General features: G+C 36.5%; 1 protein-coding gene across 14 annotated transcripts in view; it reads right to left on the bottom strand.

Moving 5' to 3' along the window:
• Positions 1 to 23,229, bottom strand: part of SYNE1 (spectrin repeat containing nuclear envelope protein 1) — a 292,023-nt gene that overhangs the window by 223,699 nt on the left and 45,095 nt on the right. For 7 of the 14 annotated variants that reach the window (XM_061378638.1, XM_061378640.1, XM_061378639.1 and 4 more), the window contains exons 1-7: positions 21,283 to 21,533; positions 18,086 to 18,147; positions 9,444 to 9,539; positions 6,843 to 6,926; positions 3,736 to 3,756; positions 3,370 to 3,462; positions 1,530 to 1,708 (exon numbers count right to left, since the gene is read on the bottom strand). In XM_061378638.1, the coding sequence (XP_061234622.1) occupies positions 1,530 to 1,708; positions 3,370 to 3,462; positions 3,736 to 3,756; positions 6,843 to 6,926; positions 9,444 to 9,539; positions 18,086 to 18,147; positions 21,283 to 21,361 (614 nt within the window). In that variant the 5' untranslated portion in view covers positions 21,362 to 21,533. Of the gene's footprint in view, positions 1 to 1,529; positions 1,709 to 3,369; positions 3,463 to 3,735; positions 3,757 to 6,842; positions 6,927 to 9,443; positions 9,540 to 18,085; positions 18,148 to 21,282; positions 21,536 to 23,229 lie in introns of those variants that run through there. The other 7 variants (XM_061378642.1, XM_061378641.1, XM_061378650.1 and 4 more) reach the window with 6 other exon arrangements.

Genomic DNA, 23,229 nt, shown 5'->3' with positions numbered 1-23,229 from the left:
GTTCAGCAAGGTACACCAGTATCATAAAAAAAAAAACAAACAAACCCAAAACTTCATTAATCTGATGTCTTTCAAAATGAAAGCATGAACAGTGACATCAGTGCTGTTCAGGTGAAAATGTAGCAGAAATTTATTTATATTCTTACCAAACTTACATGTCAACTAAAATATAAACACAAATTATCAAAAAATACCAATATACAATGAGAAAGTAATCAGAACTGAATCACACTCTGACTGCATCTTCTAAAAGTAATTCTGAAAGATACAGTGGTCTAGTGACTGAAAGATCATGTTTTTTTACTTTGTCTGAGCATCCAAACTTCCTTTGAGGACACATTTAGACACTAAGGTAGCCTTGTCATTGGGAGGCTTACAGCAAGAGTAGCTCTGAATGAAGGCCTCATTCAAAGCTCACTGTAATCAGTGAAAGCCTTTTACTAACTTTAGTGAGTTCGCAAATTACAATGTGACGCAGGGCTAGGCAAAGTGTACCATCCTTCCTCTAGGCTTCTTTCAACTCATTTCACCTACTCTTTCCGATAACGCTGATGAATGTCTTTCTGGTTTGTTTGCTTACATGTCTGGAAACTGCAACTGATCACTTTCAGTTGCCTGTCCCTTGCCGACAACAGTGCAGTAGGAAGAATGCCAAATGCCAGATTGGACTGTACTGCACTACAAATTACTGTATTCTACCTATTTATTGGAGAACTGGAGAAAGTCTGTATCTTCACAATTATATTTCTTTTCTTTGATGCACCATTCCATAACTAGCCATTTTCTCCCTATATTTTGCATGACTGATCTCTTCAAATAGCAGTGATTCCTTGATTTGAACAATTAAATCCATTTTATTCTTTTAAATATTTGATTTTTATTTTCTCATTGCGGACGCTATCAAACTACACTCATATCTTTGATCTAATTTATGTGCTTTTTTATGACATTTTGGAAGCATAACAGCATGGGATAATTATGCTAAATAAAGGAGAAGATTCTTAATAAGAGATAGAAAGCTACAACTCAAAAGTAACTTAGATTAAAAAGAATGAAAGCTCAGGGCAACTTCTGTAGTAATAAGTCCCTTATATCACAAACCTGCAGAAAGATATTCACAATTTTTTGTCCCCAGCCTCTCACCAGAATTTTGTGCTCCTACAAACTCTGTCAGTGAATAATGCTAAGCCAGTGTGGGACTTTCATTGTTACATCAAGTGTTTTGGCAGGACTAACACACTGTCATTCAGAAATCTAATTCCCCTTTCAGTTCGTCATTCTGCCAAAGATAATCCCACTCACTATTCAGAATCTATAAAATATGATTGTTTGTAAAATAACACAAATCATTATTTATTACTTATTTTATGGTCGCAATATTTAGCAGCCTCAGTTGCCAAAAAAAAAAAATATGATCACAGGGAGGTACTATATAAATACTGAGCAAAAGGAAAATCCCTGACTGAGGGAGTTTAGAATCTGAAGACTGTACTGGAGATACAAATTCAGTTTATGTGTACTTCACTTACTTTGCTGCTGTGTATTGTATCCATTTTAACAAAGCCTTCCTGGCACTTCCTTGGACCTTGGTTACCACCTTCCGTTTGCTTGGGGGACTTGCAGTTTCTGAACTGACAACGCTCTCCACAGAGGAAGCACTGCCTGACAATGCCTGCAGCTGTGGGAGGTTGCTTGTAAGCTCTTCAATCTGTGGGGAGAAAAATATTAATGGACTGTTTGTAGGTAACCTTAATTCTGACCAGTTTCTTAAATAATTTCCTAATGCAACTGACAAAATAAAGTTGGGCAGAAGCTATGATTAACATGCTGTGTTTTATTTAACTGTACATTAAAATAGCTTCAAAAAATGCTAATGTATGTGCCCATATGATAGTCTTAATTTCAGAATACAAGACATTTAGCAGCTATTGACTTTCTTAGCACCCTAAAGCTAGAACAATATGCAAGTTTGTCATGTTATCTCTTATGACAAATTACCATTGAAACAGGAGACAATGGCTTACATTCAGCTTGAATTCAAAATATAAAACACTTGACTAATTTCAGAGGAGGCTCGTTCGATTAAAGAATGGAAATGACCTCAATGTTTCATCTAGATAGCTCTTCATTTACCACTGTACTGTTTTGGCACAAATTCAGTTGTGGTCTTGCTTAGAGGTACCTTGTTAAGTAATAATGAGCATACTGCAGGCAAAGAGCATTAGTAGTGTTTGTGGAGGGTGTATGACAGTTATTTGCATCATGCCACTCATTAAATGAAAACCATTAACTTGATTCTTCTAAGAATATGAATTTGACTAACACTTTGGTTCTTTAACATAAAAAAGTTATATCTAAAGGATATTGCAACTTTGTCCGTGCTATGCTGTCTACATAAAAACAAAGTTTTGCCACACCACAGAATGTGTCTGCCATAATGAGAACCACACCTCTCACACATTTCTGCTTTAATTCCTGTTAAAATGATGTATCTGTTTGTGACAACTAAAGAAAAGCTCATAAAAAAAAATTTTGAGTTTCAGTAACTCTGAGAACCATAATTTTCCTCATTTTTATCTCATTGAGCTATAAATTAAAAATACAACATTAGTATCATTCTGGTTAACTTTTCTTCTGAGAAGGAGATCTGAACCACTGATGTGTCACATTGGTTGATGCTCAGAACAGCATCCCTGAGACATGACAGCTACATCATAAGAGAAGTAAAGCCAAAGAACTCCACAAAGAAAACCAACAACATAAGCTGGGTTTTCAATTGTTGAGCAGTGACTCATTGTGTTAACTCTTAGGGACAGGATTTAGAAAAGCATTTTTTCTCTTCTATCTAACTTCAACAGAATGAAATGATCTCTCCTCTACAAATTCAAACCCCTCTTAATCTACACCATTCACAGCTAAATTTGATCCTGCATCCCCCAGTGAAATCAGTGTGTTTACATGTATTGAAAATAGTCTGACATTGAGTGCACTGGAATGAGACATACAGCGCAATCACCACTGAGGTTACTAAAGGTACTTGTAACAGGAATCCACGATTCTACTATCTTACTTTGTTGCTCTGCTGTGCTCTTCAGAGAAAGTGGAAGAATATGTTCCACTGATGAAGGAACCCCATCCCTCGCCCAGAGCAATCTATTCCAAAGATAACTATGTAATTCTACCCAATGTGAAGCACCCCTACCATCAACTGTTTTTTGGTTTCTTTTTTTTACTCAGGATGAGATTCTCAGCCACCTGTAAAAGTGACTTAGCTATGGTGAAGGACTGGAACTATACCGTTTCATATGAAACAATAACCTGAACCATTATTTGAGCAACTTATACTGAAGTTTAAAAAAAAGGTAGTACCTGAAAATATAAAATTATGGTCCACATCAAGCCAAGCACAATAGAAGGCCTTCCATCAGCAATATCAGTTGAGTTTATGTTGACAAGTTTAATCTATATAGGAAAGAAAATGTGTTACTACTACACACAAAGAATGATAGTTATGCATTTCCAAGAGGTTTTATATTTTTAACGCATTTTCGTAATCAAATAATGTTTCTTAATTAAAAAAAATTAAAATCACTGAATGGTGCAACTTCACTTTTTAGACAAGTATAGCTATAGGTAATGAAAGATTTTTTAAGACCATTACATGCTATTTGTGGAAAAAAAAAATCATTTCAAGTAGAAAGAACAATAAAAATTACATAGAACCATTGTACAAACCGGAGATCCTCTGTATATGGACTAGCATGAAAAGCAAAAGGAAAAATATGATACAAAAATAAGTTTTAAATTATTACTTATTAAGTAAATGCATTAATTTAATTTTATAATAAAAAGAAAGCACATTCTTGTCACATCTTACAATACAATTAATAAGGGAAGCAGGGATTTCTTGCTATAGCTCTATTAGAATTGGAATAAAAAAGAGAAATGAGTTTGACAATAAACAAGAAAAGAAAAAAGGAGCTAGAAAGCGTAAAAAAAACATAAGAGAAAAAAGAATGCCTAAGTTCCTCAATAGAGAGCCTCCTATTGTAAAGATATTACCACCACTGATTAAGGCTCCCTTGCAAGACAAACTTGACCATAGTTCTTTTAAAACAAGAAAAGAGTAGGAAAAAAATGCTAATCTATAGTCTGAATAAAATATTACCCTAAAAGAAGCTCATAAGACAAATGGTAGTAAAGGAGTGGATAAAGAGTGTATCATAAAGAAACTAACAGGTAGATAATGTTCAAGGAACTGGAATAAAAACAGGTAGTATTGGAAAACTGGCAAATATGCTAATACTTCAGCAAAACTAAGAGTCTGCCATCAATCATGATACAAATATGAAGTACTGATAAAATGTTCATGCACTGCAAGCTTGTTCATCGACAAAGGTTGTGGAAAAACCTTGGAGAAGAGGTTAAAGAAAAGCAGGAGAATGACTAGGTGACATCATTTGTCTCACCAAAACAGAAAAAACTGCAGTTCTCTGAATCAGAAGCCGGAAACCCATTAAAAACCATCAAAAGTAAACAAAATATTGGTCTTCTGGGGTGTTTAGTTCTTTTCAGAATCAAAACTCCACAGCCTACTAGGGAAGAGGCAGAGGAGAAATCCCCACAGGTTTTATTTTCAGTCATCACCAAGAAACCTGACAAAACTCTGACAAAACTGACATTACTTGCTTCTCTACCACTCAGTAAGGAAAATTTTCTATTAACTATCTGAAGAAAAATATATGAAGAATCCCATTTTCTTAGCTGGACCAATTCCAACAGAAGCTTTTTTTTTTTTCTAGAAAGCAACATTTTTCTTATCTGTATTAAAGATCAAAAGATTTGCATGGACTCAGATAAAGCTTCTGATTAGTCTACTGTTCACAAAAGCATTGCCTATCTAGTCTAGTTATTGTGTTACCTCTGTCCTATACTCTATTAAAATGGACTTAATCCTGTAAAATAAACTTTCCAGAACCATAAAAGAAAACCAGTTTGGTTCAGAATTCTATCTGTTAATTGACAGCTGCATTTTTGCAGTATGACAGTCTGTTTGGACAGTGAAGATAAGAAGTTGATTAAATGTTTTACTTTACTTAAATGCTTAAATAAACTTTACTTATGGAAGTAGACATGGAGGAAGGAGACCCTGTTGGCACTCCCCAAAGCACTGTGCCTAGCCACCTGTCCCTGTTCATTCAACTCTGAGGATAGAGCAGGGACTACACGCAGCTGCTGAAAGAGGCATTTGCTGTCTGAACACCATTCCCACCTTCTCTGGGAGGAAAAGCATGACAGACTGGATAGATGCATCATTTGGGCTAGATTCAACCTAGAGACGACCTGCTAATGCACACACAGTCTACAGGACACACTGCATGTTTCCAACTCTTTCTAGAAGAAATTCTGGCATATTGATGGAAAGTACATTAACCCCCCACCTCCCCCCCCTAAAAACAAAACACCAAAAACCAAAGACAAACAAAAAGACAAGTCCAGGTAAAAAACAACAACAGCAACAACAACAACAACAACAAACTGCACTCCATTTCTAACAATCTATCTTGCTATATTATATCTGGGATCTGAGCAGGGTTATCGAAAATTCAAGTCACCCACTATGTTGTGACATGTAAAGTAGGGAAGCATGGGTTTTTTGCTCTTCACCCCAGCTTTGTCTTAGGATAAACAGGTCTCACCAGAAAGCAGCTCTCTTTGTATCTAAGCCTCCATGGTAAACGTGTATATGATATGGTTTGTATTAACTGTACTACACACAACAGTGAAATTGTGCGGGAAAGCTGAATTTTGCTTCAGGAATATATTTGTCTTTACTTTGGTCATATACCTTTTAACTAAAAAATGTTCTCTTATAGATTTCTTTCTACAGACATCTAAGATTGTTCTCCATGTAACAGAAACATAATTAGCTCAAGACACCATAGTTTTAAAGAGAGGAAAAGAATATCTAAACCAAGCAACTTGTGGTGTACAGCGTTGTGGAGATAAAATTCATCAAGTGTTATATTTGCACTGAGAAAAATTCAACTAAAATGGAAAAATTAGAACAACAAAATACCTGCAATCTAATTAAAAAACAAACAAACAAACAAAAAAACCCACAAAAAACAACACCAAACATACAAAAACCGATACAAGTAATTACAATATTTTTTTCATAGAGAGAAATACAGAGAGAAAAGCTAGGAAAAAAGGCAGAAGTAATTACTTTTCTTTGATATTCATACCTAGGTCACACTGAGCTTCTAGGTTCTCTGTCTTTTGTTAAATTTATAAAATATTCTGTTTCATTTCTAAAATGGCCACACAACACTGACTTTTCCAGTATCAATCCAGGAATTAGTCTGAAGTCCTACCAAGCTAATAAGGGGTTACGCTGTTCTAAATTTCATGTCTATACTTTCAGGGAGTAAAGTTTCATATGTACAACCTAGATCATAAACCTATTCTTTTCATTATAAATGAATGCCTCTACTGAACTGAAGAGCATTGTTCTTTGCTTAGAACAGCAACAGGAAAGTAGGCAACATGAGCAACTGAAGAGCACATTAAAAAAATAAAATAAAAAATAAAAGTAAAGGAGATAATCCAAGGTAAGGTTAAATAAAAAAAAAAAAAAAAAAAATTGCCCTATGCATTGCTACATAGTAGTGTGGGATCTTGTCACTTTTACTTTCTAGCAGCTTTTAGGCACTGTGTAGAAACTGAAAGCTGCAAACATAGGTCAAATCGTGTAGAATAAGAACATTCAGGTGGATACAAATCATACATTTAAAGAAAGAAAAAAAGGAAAGACCAGGACTATGTGCTACCAAACCTACCCGTCTTCCTTCTAGAAATTTAAGAGCTGTGCCAATGTTGGCAACCCAATGAATTCTCTTCAGCTGACGTCCCTGCTCGCAAGGCTTAAAGAGAAAGAACAGTGTAAACTGCAATTAGATTTATAACAGTTTGCCACAGAAAGATGAATTTCCAAATAATTCTAAGCATCCATGTACATAACTGATTTACATGTAAAAATGTTCCTTGGAACAGTAAAATTGTATCTTGGCATATACTAACAGGAAGGACTAACAGATATATAGGGAGGTAAATTAGATACTTCTATTATGAAAAAGTTATATATGTCTTAACAACCTCAGGATGCAAGCTGTCAGCTTCAACCCATAAACATCACTAAATCAGAGAACTGTTTTTCTTATGTGAAATGAATTACTACTATTTTTATACATAGGTACATATATATATGTATTTGAGAGAAGACGACATTATCTCAGTAAAATATTTTTGCTTGCAAAAAATAAGTCCAGGTGGTTGGTATCTTAAAAATCAGTCTGCAGTGAATATATTTTACCTAGGGGATTTTTATCCATTCTCTCTGATATTTTATTGGCAGTGAAAAACTCCAACTATCACAAACCCTCACTGAACACTGAATTTTGCCAAACTCCAGACATGTAGGCTAAAAAAAGACAGGAGTTCTTTGAGTTAAATGAAGAACATATCCCAGGCTTCCAATACTCTCCAGTGGAATTTAATCCCCCAATTAATCTTATATGGTAATATAAATATAAAACTACTATAATTTAAATTCATGTTCATAGAGTTACAGATGCATTTAACAATGGCCTGCTATAGATAATGAAATTCCTCTTGCAGCTACTATAGAATACTTTATTCTGGTGCAAATAAGTTTTAAATTAACCAGACATTACTATTGTCTTGTCTTTCATTAATTAATATAGGTAGGATACAAACAAATGAATTTCACTGTAACAGATGGCATCATTAAAATTCTTTTCCTGTTTTACTACTTCTGTTTTGCCACAAGAGGGAGACTTTCTGTCTTAGAGGAACAGAAAGACAAACGGGTATATTTCAACGGAGCAGAAACACACTTTGAAACATAGCTTTTTTCCCATGTTACAGTAAGATCATTACAGCAAAAAATTACTCACACCTCCATGGGAGCTCAGAATCAAGGTATATTTACGATTGTATTTGCTGTTGATGTATGCTGTACCTTGTGATATTGAAATCTGTATTGTTTCTCCTTTATATATGGATCCTAATTATTTAACCTTTGTCTAGTATTGAAAAACTTCTTGATGATTTCTTTCTTGAAATAGAACAACCTATTGATCATGCTGAAGCTGTCTTGACTCCATTTCTTAATAATAACTCAAGAAACATTCATGTGCTTTGGGGGGGATCATTTGGATTTAATAAAGGTGTTTCTGAGAACCACTATTGTCTTGAATCAAATGTCTACCGTTGCAAGGCAATTAGATGCTTCTAAAACAACTCCTCCTGCCAACCTGAGTGACTATTTGATCCCCAGGAAGACTGGAAATCCTTATTTGCAAAAATTCAGGAATCTATATCTAACATTGATGCAAATTTTTCTATTCCGGGAAGAATAGCAATTCTATCCTCTGAATTGTATAAAATTCAGGACAGCAATATCCAGAAAGCAGAAAGGCTTCTTTTGATGGTATGTTAATGCTTTAATGTGGGGTGAATCTGCGGTGGCAGGATATATTGCTAAATTACAGACTTGGCTGTTGACTCTGTCAGCTTATAGAGGAAAAGATGCCCCAACCTCTTACATCCTGAATTCCTACCTGATTTTGGGTGTCACCTCCAATCAAAGCAGAGGTGAAATATGAAAAAGAAGTAAAAGTGTGGCATTTGCAAATTGCCTTAGTGTGAGGGAACAGGTAACATCTGAACTCTAGAGCAAGCTGAATGACAAACTATTGCTCTTCTCCTCCAGATGCCAACACCCGATCTGCAGGCTGGTTTGGAAAACGTGAGAGCGCTTGGCCTAAAAGCCTTTCGGTTTTGTCCAGCATCACATGCACAAAACTAGCCTGGCTCATAAGAGACAGCTAATTTACCATGTACACACTGTGGCTTCTGTATACAACTTGGCTGTGAAAAAGCTATTTGGCATCATTCAAGGTTCTTTTACAGTAGCAGAGCAGCTGTCAAGGTAAATAGATACAGGACCCCACGAAATGTGAGTGGCTGACATTTACCCCCACCAAGAGAAAGCTATACATTTAACAAGAAAAGACTGTCATTATTTCCTCAAGATGTATAGAAATAGCTTGCAGTTTAGACCTTGTTTGTGTCACAGAATAATGCCCAGATGAACTGCAAAGACTAATACAAATAAGCAATTTTTCAGAACTACTAAGACAAATTAAACAGAAAATGCTAAGTATCAAGAATCTCAGTCTGTAACAGTCTTGTGTGTTTATTTTGTAACCAGATAGCTCATTCTGTGAATAAACTTACTTTGCTATGTAGTAGTAAGTGTTTTTTCATGGTATTCAAATACAGAAACAGATTAGAAAGTCATATTCTAGAGAAGTTATGCAACTATCTTTTATATAGAGAAGGAAGGAAGTTCTTACCAGCTTCTGCCCTGAAAGAACCTCCAAAAGGGCAATTAACATTACCCCATCTTTGATATCTTCAAACAGATCATTCACCAGCATAGGAGGATTACGCTGAAAGGGAGAAGACTTCAGATATTATAAAGGCTCACCAGCATTACATTCTGCTTCCCTTCCTATCCTTTGAAAAGAAGCACAAAGAGTAGCTGTTCCCCTTCTTTATGTTCTATAATGTTTAATATCAACATATCATTCAACTGTTGCTTTGCCACCGTATTGTTTAACTATTTTACATTTCTGGCACAAAACTGTAACACTAGATGCTTTCTGACACTAATGGTACAATGGGATAAAACCCTGCTCCCTAAACTAGCAAAGAAACACCCCAGCAACAGCCTATGAGTCAATAAAATACGCACAGCTTACAGGTGTACATTTCACATTTCAATCTACTAGACATATAGACATATTTTGTCTAGTGTCACAGAAATTTCACTCTCTCAGTCTGAGCAGTACATGATGCTGTGTGAAGAAGGAAGATCCCTAAAGCAGTGTAGCTGGTTGAGCAACACTGCTACTTTCTCACAGCTGACAGTTGCTACACAAAGTTGATGTATTTTCTCTCTCCTCCAGGCCTTGCAGGCTTCCAGTACTGTTAGCACTGTGTCAGCTTCTACTAAGACAAATTGCTTGGCATATGTCTTTACATTCACAAACACAGCAATGATAATACTGAAAAAATATGTTAACAGATGATGTTTTAGGGATTTTGAGTAACAGGGTCACATCATTAAATTATATCTTCTACAATATATCCCAGTTTGTGGCTCTTTGCTGGTCAGTACTTCAATGATCGCAAAGTATCTGTTAGAAACAAAAAGTTTAAACTTGTTTCACCTAAAAAAAATGAAATAAACACCCTTGACCTCCCTTGAGATTGTTAGGGTTCATATACCTGCTAATTAACAAAATACTAATAGTCATACCTGCTAATTCCCTAAAATGACAATCAGACTACAAAATTATTGAAATTACTTTAGATTCAATAATTTACTTTCAGAGTACTTCTGAAATAAAAGGTGGTTGTACAACAACTTGATCTATTACTTCAGTTCTGTAGAAACATAGATTTCAAAAAGATGAACCTAACAAAAGAAACACAGCGCTTGAAAAGGTAAAATTGCTTTAACAAATCAGGAGAATGCAAAGGTTTTCAGTTACCAAAATGAAACCATTCTGGCTTCATTGTTCAGTTTGGATGAACTCACATTTCAATGAGACATTATTTTGGCATAAAGTGAAAAAATAACTCCTCTGCTGAAAGTAGTTTTCAGCTTAGATTTGATGTGCTCTAATAGCCACAATAATAAAAGAGTCTATTTTCTCTTGCATATAAAATAAAGCAGCATTGCAACTCATTATGAGGGTGTATTTAATCATAGTTCTTTTTGATTTCCTAGCTATGCAATAGATAACGGATTGTATTCGTACTTAATATAACACCAGAGAAATCAATGGAGCAAACAGGTCACTGGAGATTAATTTGTCCCAGTCTTGCATCACAGGCAGCTGACATAAATGCAATTAATTTTCCTCAACTTCTATGTTACCATTTCCTGTTTGAAGTTCAGAGCAGCTTTGGTTTTTATCAATATTACCACATGACATAATACTGAAGAATTTTGTGCTAAAATAATTCAGCAATAAAAACAAGAGGATTACATCAGCTGCCATCCTAATCCAACAGGAGGTGCAAGTCTAAACAATCTCACCACCTATTAAATGCCTCAGTAGTGAGGTTTGTCTCTTGAAATTTACGCTACAGTAATGAAAAGAGACAGGTTCTTATAGAGGGAAATTTAGGATACACTTAGATTGAAAGGTGAGATTCACAGTGCTTCATAACCCTGGTGCCCATAACGTGCCTGCCAGATGATGAGTCTTGAGCATAACACAGCTCCCTTTCAACTTAAGCAGTTTGGCATCCTTACACTCAAATCAGGGTACAGGCCAGAATTTGCCTCATGACAACTCATGTTGGCCAAAAGTAATTTAGAAGTCATACGCCAATCAAGTCTGGGAAGCACCTCTGGTTTCCACAGTGTATAGCTTCACCCTATAGATAAAACCTCTAATTACCCATGTCTATTTCTTCATCTGAACCACCCTTCCACTGATCTCGTCTCACTGACAAGTTACAAAAGTAGATTTTTACCCTAAATGAGGCATGGCACTATTGTAAGGCTGTGAAAGTATCCCTGAAGACATCATCCAACTAAATTAACACCTACAGTACTTTACTTTCAACATAAATCAATTACTGGTTTGGGGAAACCTAGAGGAAGTATGAGAAAGCATTAAGTAAGCTGCAAAGCATCAAAGAAACTGTGAAAAGACTTATACCAAGCTTAATAAGACCTGCTGCTTTGAAGTGTGAGAATCACACAAATCAGCAGGCTGAAATGTACGTTTTGTTTTTTAGAAGGCTGCATATTTATACACATGGACAGTGTTTAGCAGCACACACATTTACACGGATAAAACAGGAACAGAAGGCAGGTATAACAGCTCTGTCACAACATCTCCTGTATGAGAGTCCTCTAACATAAAAAATCAGTTAATTATGCAAACTTCCAAAATGTTCTCCATAATATGCTTTATAATATAATATTTTTCACTACCCTGAAGATGTTAACACCTAATTACAAGGAGGTAAGACAGCCTTTGTGCTTCATAAATCATTTTTTCTTTTTTTTTTTTCACTACTCTGGGCACACAGCATAGAATTTACCCTACTATTATTATGACTCCAGCCTCCCTCAGAAGTATGGCATGAGTCACAGTGTTAGTGGCATGTACTGAAGAATAGATTCTTCTTTTACGTAAGGATTCCATAGATATAAATCTTATTCCCCATGATGATACAATTCAGGAAGATACATACACTAGTTGACACCGAGTTCATACACTCTTATCTATCATATATGGGCCATCGCACAGGATGGCTTAAGCTATTTGACTGTTTTTCCAGGCAGATCCTCTACTCAGATTAACATAACAATCTCTGTTTGGAATGGATAAATACCTACTCCTTGGCTACATATATAATGTCAATTTAAATGAAAGGAGAAAGTGAATCTGTCTGGTGCTTACTTAGTCTCCAGAGAAGAACAGAGGGGTTTAAAGATGCATTCAGTTAAAATCTATTGAATACTTTTTATTCTAGAGACTCAACAGGACTTAACACCTATTCACTTGGCTGCCTTAATGCACTGCCAAAATACTATCTGTAAACCAGTAAAAGCAGGGAAAGAAAACCAATTTAAAAATTTGTAATCTTGAAAATGTTGAATGTACTCCCGATTTTGGCTTTTTGCATGTCAATGTATAACTCTAGCAATGCAATCAACTGCAATTATCCTAATACATTCTATTTTTGTTGGAAAGCCTGTGTGTAGAATTTAATGAAGTAAATTTTAAACCAGAATAAGATAACAAAGAGTAGATGAAGTAACCTGTTAAAACCCTTTAATACTAAAGAAAAGCTGTTATCTATAAACTTCTTGAACAAAATTCTTTGGGGGAACTCAGAATATCAGTTAAATATTGGACATTAAATCTACAACTTGGCAGGATTACATGAAGATTTCAGATGCCTTAGTATTTGATTCTGTTTTTTTTTTCATAAGCTTCTTCAAGAATTCAAAATAGCAAAGCAGGCAGGTTGGATGAGGCTTTCAGAAACCTGATCTACTGCAAGGTATCCCTGTTTGGGGCAGGGGGGCTCAAACCAGATCTTTAAGATCCCTTCTGACCTAGGCCATTCTATGATTCTATGAAAATAATCCTAATGATATGTTACATACTGCATTGCACAGATTCTATTAAACACTCATTTACTGCAGTATATCCAATCACAGTTGTGTAGTTTATCGTGACAATGACATTTAGGAACATTCATGGCACAAAGAGGGAGGCACACAGAGTACAAGTAAATTCATGTGCTCTGTGGGAGGAATAGGAAGTAATTGGGAACGACTCTTAAAGGTTAATGAGCCAGATGTTTCCCATATTAAGTATTTATTAAAACTGTATTTAGAATTGATCACAAATGGGAACTAATGAGGAAATGCTTTGCTTAAACATCTTGTTCTTCAAACTTACCTGATTTGCTGCAGCATTCAGAAAATACTCTGAAGAACTGAATATTGGTATGTATGAAAAGTGCTTGACTCACAAGCTTCAAAAAAATGAGATTTATAATAAACTTGTTATCTCAAGGCATTCCTCCTCTGGCACAGTAAAATAAGTTCTGTAAAATCTAAACCTCAGATATGGAGCCAGTGTATATCTGCTAAGCATCTCTCTTCTATGACACACTTTTTCTTGCATTCATTTCTCATTTGCATATTTGCCACAGAAATCTTTTTCTCACACCTTGTACTTCTCTCATGAATAAATTAGAGAAGTATACTATATACTATATACTACACAAACAACAGTATCTGCATCATAATAAATGCCAATGCAAACCTCAGAAACTACCTTCGCTACATTGATTTTCAAGTATTCAAAAAACTAGGGAAAAAATGTGTGAAGATCTATCCAAATTCACAAACAGGAACAAATCACTATACCTGCTGACTTTGTTTCTGCAGGTAAATACATGTGGTAACAGGAAGAATGTAAAATTTCAGTTACTCTGTAATAGCTGGCTTACTTCTCAACCCCAGTATAAATCCTAAATCCTTAACCATGTAGGTTTTCATGTTCCTTGCTGTTAATAACCATTTTAATGACTGAAGTCTGGAAGACTCAGCCCTAAGTTTTACATGATTACTTTTGTCACAGAAATAAGTTTTGCATTCACTGTTTAACATCAGAGGTTACATGCAATACTGGTGAAAACAGAGGTTGTTGGAGCAGAAAACTGCCAGTCAGATTTTTCTCATCATGCAGTCTAAATGGACATCAGTTTCAACTTTTTCTGTGTCTGTGACTAAGATACTGGGAGTCTCAGCTTTCCCATTTGAAAAAGACAGAAAGATACAGAATTACTTAGTTCATTGGTGAAAATTGGTGGGGGTCTTGTATGAAGACCAGGTTACATTCTAAGTAAAAACTACCATTGCTGACAGCGTTGTGTATGAGCTGTAAATCTTGATAAATCTTGATATAACTATTTGTCCTCCTTTCTTTGTGATAAAACACACAGTTTTGTGATTTCAAAAGCCTTAAGGTAAGGTTAACTGTCCAGATTTAATTCAGCATTATGAAAATACTGCATAACTATAGTTAAAAATGTTCCCCAATTCTTAGTTTTATTTTTATTTAATTGATATCCATCTTCTGCTTTTGTCTGTTGATGTGTGCATCCTTTTAATAGAAATACAACAAGAATTGTAATTTCTTTCAGTATGTATCTGTTATTCACTCTTTTTTGAGTTTACAACAATATTTTAGTGAGTACAAATACTGAATTTACCCCTATACCTGGCAACAAAGATGTTATTTGATTGGGATGAACAAAAGCTTTTGAAACTTTAAGATTCTCAAGTCCAACCATTAACCTAACACTGCCAAGTACCCCACTACACCATGTCCCCAAATACTACATCTACATATCTTTTAGATACCTCTAGGGATGGGCCTCAACCACTTCCCTCGCAGCCTGTTACAATGACTGGCAACCCTTCTGGTGAAGAAATTTCAGATACTCTCATTTCATTTACCTGTCTTGCTCATTTGTATTTATTTGTATCCATATTTTCAAACCCATTCTTTACTATACAGTTAAAAAGCCAAAAATTATTTTTTCAATCTAATTGATGGACTTACTTATTGAATTAGTTTCTGTTTCAATTAGAGCATGGCTTTTTAGAAGAAAAGCATAAACTGAGATTTTAAAGGTTACCAATGAAGAATCTTTTAGCAAACCCTGACAAACTATCACATCCTGTTTTATACCCCCAAACTCTTTGTTTCTCAGGTGTTCTCAGGTGTTCTTGGTTCTACCTAAGACAATCAAATCAGTTCTTCATTTCCATTTCTTTCAAATCACTACCCTCCACAGCATCAGAAACCACTCCATTTTTAATCCTCCTTCACTCTACTCAAAAAACATAGCATTAAGAATGAAAACTCTTAGTAGAGTTTCCTTTCCTTTGCCATCAGCGAATTTGCTTTTCAAATTTCCATAGTTAAACCATATCACTCTTTGCTTAGAAATTATTTGTTTCTCCTGGTTTTCAGGTTTCATGCAGGTACTCACCAGGGCATTTTCAAAAACATTCAAACTCACCGATGTTGGAATATTTCTCCATGGTGTTGACAACAGTGACAGAGTTACAGACACTTTAATTATATGTTTTAGGTTTGATCTTATATCCTCCTATTACTTTTTCCATTAACAATTATTCTGGGTTAGTAAAAATAGCAACTATTAAACTTTGCTCAAAAAATTAAAGGGGAAAAAAAAAAACAATTTTTCTAAAGTAGCCAAGAAACTGAGAGCCAGTTTGAAGTGAAGTCACTGTTAATTTTGAAGCCTATATATATTGAGTCAAATTCAGCACAGGCATTCTGGACTGATGGTGAGAAATAAACACAAAATTCAAACCACCTTCCCCACAGCTACCTTTTTTTTTTTTTCCCAGGCTCAACTTCATTCCTTGACTCCCAGCTCTTCTACCCCATAGTGATGCAGAGGGATTGGGAATGGGGCTTGCAGTCAGATCATTAACAATAACCTAATAATTGAATTTATGGGTTACAATTCAGAACATGAGTGCAAGGGGAGACCTGTTTCAAAGACCCATCAGTATTTCCTACAGCTGGAATGAACTCAGAAAACATTTCAACACTTACAAAATCATGACTGGCAAAGATTTCAAAGTTGAGGCTTTAAAAACAGAAAAGTTTGAATGGCATGACTCCTTTGTTGAGTCTAATCTCAGCATAAATGGGAAGCAAAGCCAGCTAATCCATATATTTGATTTAGGTAATGAGGAAAACTTGCAGACAGACATCAGTAAAAATACGTTAGAAAAAACTTTCCTGTTTAAGGGTGAATTAACACCAACCAATTACTACAGGGTACCTCAGGTAACTGAAAGTGAGGCCAGTGGCTGGTTAACTGCTTGGTTTGAATGTATTTGATTAATCTTTACAATATCAGACCTATTAAAGAAATATATGCCTAGGTTACACAATTCAAAACATCTACCTGAGCTCTCATGGCCCAAGAGGAACTAGTACAGTAGGTAGCTATTCACAACTCGCAATCCAGAGCAAAATCTCTTGTTGGAGGTGCCACTATGACTTTGTCTCTCCCCAAGGATTACTCAATTACTAGCAAATTACCATTACATGCACACACACACACGCATATACCTAACAATATGTACTTTTATCTACTTGTCATTTATTATCAGATACTACTGACCAATTATTAATGACATAATAAAATTAGGGAATATAAGAACATGAAATAAGAGTTCTTTTTCTCCCCAGACACACATTCACAGCCTACTCCGCTAACACTTTAGCAAATACTGACTGTCTTTCCATCTCAGTTGAAGTAAATGGAACACACATAAAGTGCTTAAGTTCTCTGCTGCATGGGGGACTTTTCCAAATTCTTTCACAGAGAACAGGGGGACAGATCTCATTCCCAGTGAGGATCCATTGTCAAGGAGTCCTGAAGACAACCTTGTTCTTGCAGTTCAATTTTACAATGCAGTTCATTTCACAGCAAATTCCTCAATTACATTCCTCAGTAATGTAAATAAATGTTATTGCTCTACCATACAGTCTCATTAGACAAAACCACATGATATAGCGCTATATGGGCTTTCTGCTTTGTTCTGTTCGTTTGTGAGGGCATTTTTAGGCAGTTCCTTACACAGAAGCTAAAACACTGTTGCTGCAGCTATTCCTTGCTCGATTTTCAGTATCATTAATCTTCATGATTTAAAATATGCATTTCAAAACACATCTTTGGTGTTTAAATGTTTTAATTTACTGGACTAATTGATAACTACAGTTAGAGCTGTGCTGTATAAAAACTCTGGGACACCAAATTAAACCTCACTGCTTATGTTGTCAGATAAAGTTAGTACCAGCTCTATACTTTCAAGATTGTGTGTAAATCACTGCCTTTATTCCACTAAAACCAAAAAATGGGAGTTTCAAGTTGTGGTAAGAAGAAGCAACAATAGTTTCATGATAAACTCCAGGATGCATCACTGGATTCATGGAGCACCATGTATATTTGTAACCAGATCAGGATGACTCAAACTACACAACAACTGACTCAAGTTTTATTCAAATACACTGTATGTCATAAGGCTGATATTTCAGGTTCATAGAAAGCAGTGTCAAGTATTTTCTGTGGCTGAAATAGCACCTACTGTGTTACTTTTCAGTTTTGGTCAAAGAGCTGGGTGGTTGTCCATAGACACCATACATGCTGCTGCAGCTGACCGCTATCATGCTGAAAAGGATTCATCTTTTACAGTGTACAGATAATGGGGATCCCTTTTTAAGTTTATGCCATTCTGGTCAGACAAGTCAGATGTATTCTGTACTCCAGCACTTGTGTAGGCATAGATGAAAAAGATCTGATTTAAAAAAAATATATTTTCAAAGCCATGTATTACCTTAGCCAGATGGGTGTTGATCCACTTTGTGAAAGTCCTTTTCTGCACTGACTCTTGCTCATCTGAGAAAAGAGAAAAAAATGAAATCAGTTTTATTAGACACTGCTGAACATTTTTGGATGTGCATGATAGAAGAATAGTAATTCCTATCGACAACAAATGCATTCAGCATTTGCCAGAAATGCCACTACATTTTCTTGAGACAGCTAATTTTGCCCATATCTATACATAACAGTTATTTCATATTCTTAAAATAAAGCTCTGACACTTGACTATTTGAGGAATTTCACAGCAAGTCACAGCAAGTCTTAATGAGGCAATGACCTGTAAGACACCATTTCAAATATGAATGCCTAAATAAATATGAATTCTAAGTCCACGCTATATTTACCAAAGTTCTGAGCACCTAGAATTTCTCTGTACTTTTTAACTAGAATTCATGTCTCTAAATAGTAAAGTTGCTTTTATGTAGATAGTCAGCTAGGGACTTCTTAGAAAAAACACTCTTAGCATGTGCATTTGAAAATATGTAGAATGTTGAATTAAAGATTTGAAATTGCATTATCAAGCTTATTTGTCCTCAGGGAGATCCTGCTGGGAAGAAGCCATTAGCCAGTTCAGGCAGCTTCTATGCTGCTACTTACTACCCCCTTAGTCCTGTCCTAAAACACTTGTCTGATTTATAGCGAATTTCACCAAATCCCAGATAGTCCCTCAGGAACTGTTGCCAGCTGCACAGACAAAAATAGCTCCTGAATTAGCTTCTCCAACTTCAGCAGCCAGGGTCACGGCTGCAGAGGGAAGAGAATCACAGCATTATAACCAATCCACAAAGTCCTGTCCCTTTTTTGTGGGGAATCAGTTTTGACACATGGGATAATTTCACAACATGGGCATTCAAGTCTTTATGTTGGAGATTTTTCTTTCAAAAATGAAAGGAAATACCTATGACACAAACCAAGTCATGTTATTACCATCATCAGTTCTAAATGAGCACTTTCATTTCCCTACTGAGAATCTAAATAAGTAAAATTACTGTTAAAGATTTACTTTTTAGCATATCCCAAAACCTACAGATGGAAAATCTGATTTTAGCTACAGCCTTTGCTACTGACTTATGCAGCACTGAACTGTGATTTAACCTCTTTCACATTTGTAAAATTAAAAGGGAATATTCTTTAATCCCCTTTAGAGTTCTGTTATAGATATCTACTAAGTTTGATGCACTACTAATAATAAGGTCCATGATTTACTCAGGCAGTGCTGCTCCACAATGAGGGTACCTAAAGATACAAACTGCCACACACAGTTCATCAGCGAAAATGGTATCTTAAATGGGACAATGATGGCTCTCAGACCACATATGAGATTCCAAAAGGGTATGTGCATTAAGACTTGAGGATATTTTCTTTCTATATAAACAATATCACAGATATAAGAAATACCAGAGGAAAAAAAATATATATACTCACCAGCATCTACTGCTAGATTAGCACACGTCATGTCTAAGAAAGTAATTTTGAATTCTTTATTTTTGTTTTCCTTGATTTCATGAGGTGGGCTGTCTTACATCATTTTTAAAACATTCATTATATTCTTAGAACCAACTTGTTGCACTGACAGGCAGATTATGAAAAATACCACTCAAAATACTTCACTGTGCTTCATTCAACACTGAATATTTTTGGCAGGGAGCATCTTGACTTTATACATGTCAATTGTTTCTACATTCTGAAAAACAGACTTCTCAATGCATAGGTTCAAACCATAGAATCATGGAATCATAGAATAGTTAGGGTTGGAAACAGCCTTAAGATCATCTAGCTCCAATGCCCCTGCCATGGGCAGGGACACCCCACACTAAATCATGTCACCCAAGGCTTTGTCCAGCCTGGCCTTGAACACCGTCAGGGATGGAGCATTCACAACTTCCCTGGGCAACCCATTCCAGTGCCTCACCACCCTTACAGAAAAGAACTTCCTCCTTATATACAATTTAAACTTCCCCTGTAAGTTTTAACCCATTACCTCTTGTCCTGTCACTGCAGTCCCTAACGAAGAGTCCCTCCCCAGCATCCTTATAGGCCCCCTTCTGATACTGGAAGGCTGCCATGAGGTCTCCACGCAGCCTTCTCTTCTCCAGGCTGAACAGCCCCAAATTTCTCAGCCTATCTTCATATGGGAGGTGCTCCAGTCCCCTGATCATCCTCGTGGCCCTCCTCTGGACTTGTTCCAACAGTTCCATGTCCTTTTTATGCTGAGAACACCAGAACTGCACACAATACTCCAGGTGAGGTCTCACGAGAGCAGAGTAGAGGGGCAGGATCACCTCCTTCGACCTGCTGGTCACACTCCTTTTGATGCTGTCCAGGATACGGTTGGCTTTCTGGGCTGCAAGCGCACACTGAAGCCGGCTCATGTTCACTTTCTCATCAAGTCCTTCTCCACAGGGCCATGAACAAGATGTTTCCCTTGTGACATAAGTAAATGTCTACTGTGCTCTGACAAGCAATTACATATACATGTTGCCTAATTAGTTTCAATGGAAGTACTTGCACACTTGAACTGGGTTGTGTGTGAGTAGGTCTGGGGATGGGAATCAAGCACACAGAATGAGTCCAGCTCTAACTTCATTCACAGTTCTGTAACTTAAAATTCCCCAGAAACCCCAACAGAACAGCATGCCAAAAGAAAAGAACCATGCCTTCAGAAGTCAAACTTCTGATCAAAGAAACAAGAGAAAATGATTCCCTAATTTGTAGTTCCAATACATCTTGGTGATTTAAGACACAGCCTTCTGACAACAATTGGAAATCAGACAAACAGCTTCCAGCTTCTAAACAATCACCAGGAGAAGACATGCTCAGTTTCAGTCATATCAATAATCAACAGAAACAGCCTTTCAAAATTATGTTTCAATGGAAAAAATATGAGCAATATATTCTTTATGAACCCAACAGCAACCATTAATAATTTTACCATTGTAACATAACACACAAGTAATACATTGATTTTACAAATTTAGAAATGCTATTATGCTTTTTACAAATTTCCCTGGAAGCAAATGTGTTATTTTCATTGAAGTAATGTAAATTCTCTGCAGAGGCACTCTTCCATACCCACAAAACACTTGTCATACAGTTTGTTAGACTCTCCCCACCTGCAAGGACTGTCAGCTCCTTATTTGCACCACTTACCCTGCCCGTACTGAAAGAACCCAGGAAGCAGATTTAATGCTGTAACGTTTCTGCCACCAGCACCTTTGTAGCGAGCCATAAGTGCTGCTGCTGTGGCTGCTGCGTCTGCTGCTGCTGTGGCTGCCTCTCCTGTCTCGTGTAGTGTGCAGCGTTTCTTTACAATACAGTCAGAAGTAATTTTTAAAGCCCAGTCGGATTTTTCTCCTTCACTGGAAATGCAGGCCTCTTACACAAACCTCGCCACTTGCTCTAATCGGAGAATTCACATGAAGCCAAACCTTAAAAGCATTGTTATATATTTTTGCAGAGATGCAACAGCCAGACAAAGCCAGCTGTATTGGAAGTAGCAGTTCTGCTGGTCTCACTGCCATCATCCTTCTCCACTGTTTTCCTGTGGAAAGATTTTATTATGCAAGCACCAGCCAATCCGCTAGCAGAAACTTCTGATGTCAAGAGCTTGAATAATTCATCCAGGGACTGGGATAACCCAACCATGCTGGCAATATCCTAAAGAAGCAAGATGTGTGGCTGCAAAAAGCAATGCAGCCTTCTCACCAGTGCTTTTGTAACAGTATACTGCTCAGTAAGCATAAAAATGGCTGAATGGCATAGCCCTTCCCTAGGTTGTCATACATCAAAAGGAAAGCAGCTTTTAAAAACAACCACTTAGGTTCCTCACGGCATACTCTATTTAGACATGGATGTCCTTCAGCTTTGCAATTGAAACAGTGAAGTGGAAGAAATAGCAAGCAATGAATCTGAACAGACATGTAGGCCACCTTTAATCACATATTTGAACTGTTGTATAAGAAGGATGAAACATGTAAAGATGCACAGAATTTTTGGAGCACCTAGACTGGCCCAAAACATACTCAGATTTCTGATAATATGCACTACTCTCATTAAATCAGAGAACCAGAGCATTCGAACAGACTTTGTTTTGCTCTGGCTAAAAGAAAGCAGTTATGAAACACTATGTGTGGAGAGTCATATGTTGCTCACCCACAGGGGCCAACAGAGTAGTACACACTGTTGAAATGAGAAAAAAAAGGCCCATCTTCATTAAGGACATCTTCACTTAAAGCAGCTGTGAAAAAGCTTGCAGAGTAAAAGCAATAATATAGAAAGTCTACTTACAAAAAGGAGCAATATTTTAAGCTACGCTGTTAATAAACACCTCCATAACTGATGGGTTACCCCGCTCAGGAGTACTGCACAGGAGCAATGCAGGCTCATTTCTTTTCCTTTAAGACTCCAGTTAATGTTTTTTATGAGACAATGCCAGGAGAGTTTTGCTTTTAAAAAAACAACAAACAAACAAAAACACTGGTGGTAGCTCTAAAGCTAATATATTGTTTGTAGGCTGCTAAGTTTAATAGTAATACCATACAATTTTAGAAGAGACAAAGAATGAGGGAGCTATGGACAGGGGGAGCAAATCAAGGAAAAAAGAGGGAGAAACTGATTTCAGCAACCACTGCAATGCAGCCAACGAGACTCAGCAATACTGATCCAAATAATGGGAATATATTTTTAAATGCCTCATACATTTAGGAATATTCAATTTTTTATATTTTGAGAAAAAACAGAGGATTTGTCAAAGTGTAGCTTTTGGCTATCTGCTTCTATTGAATGCCTTCAGCAGAAACAGTGAGACAGTCCTATTAACAGATCTGTTATCTAAATTTCCAAGCTTTGAGACTCAGGTGCACACACTAGCCGTAGCCTGCTCCACCACTGAGCACCAGTCTGCTCCCCATCAGTTTCTGTAGAAAGGAAATCCATGCCCAAGGGCTTCAAGGTAACCAGTCATCCTTGGCTAAATCCCTACTCGGGGAAAATGATGTGTATTGGCACTCATGGGTTCACACCATCACATCTTGCTCAGTCCTGAGATAACCTTAGTATGGAGTTTTAGGGGACAAAGGTTTCATGTCATTTGGAGGA

The sequence above is a fragment of the Neopsephotus bourkii genome, unplaced genomic scaffold (assembly GCF_033783945.1).
Source record: "Neopsephotus bourkii isolate Nb327-2 ecotype Australia unplaced genomic scaffold, CSIRO-AGI_Nbou_v1 NB_1767, whole genome shotgun sequence".
NCBI lineage: Eukaryota > Metazoa > Chordata > Aves > Psittaciformes > Psittacidae > Neopsephotus > Neopsephotus bourkii.
This window is presented reverse-complemented; position numbering and strand designations above follow the sequence as displayed.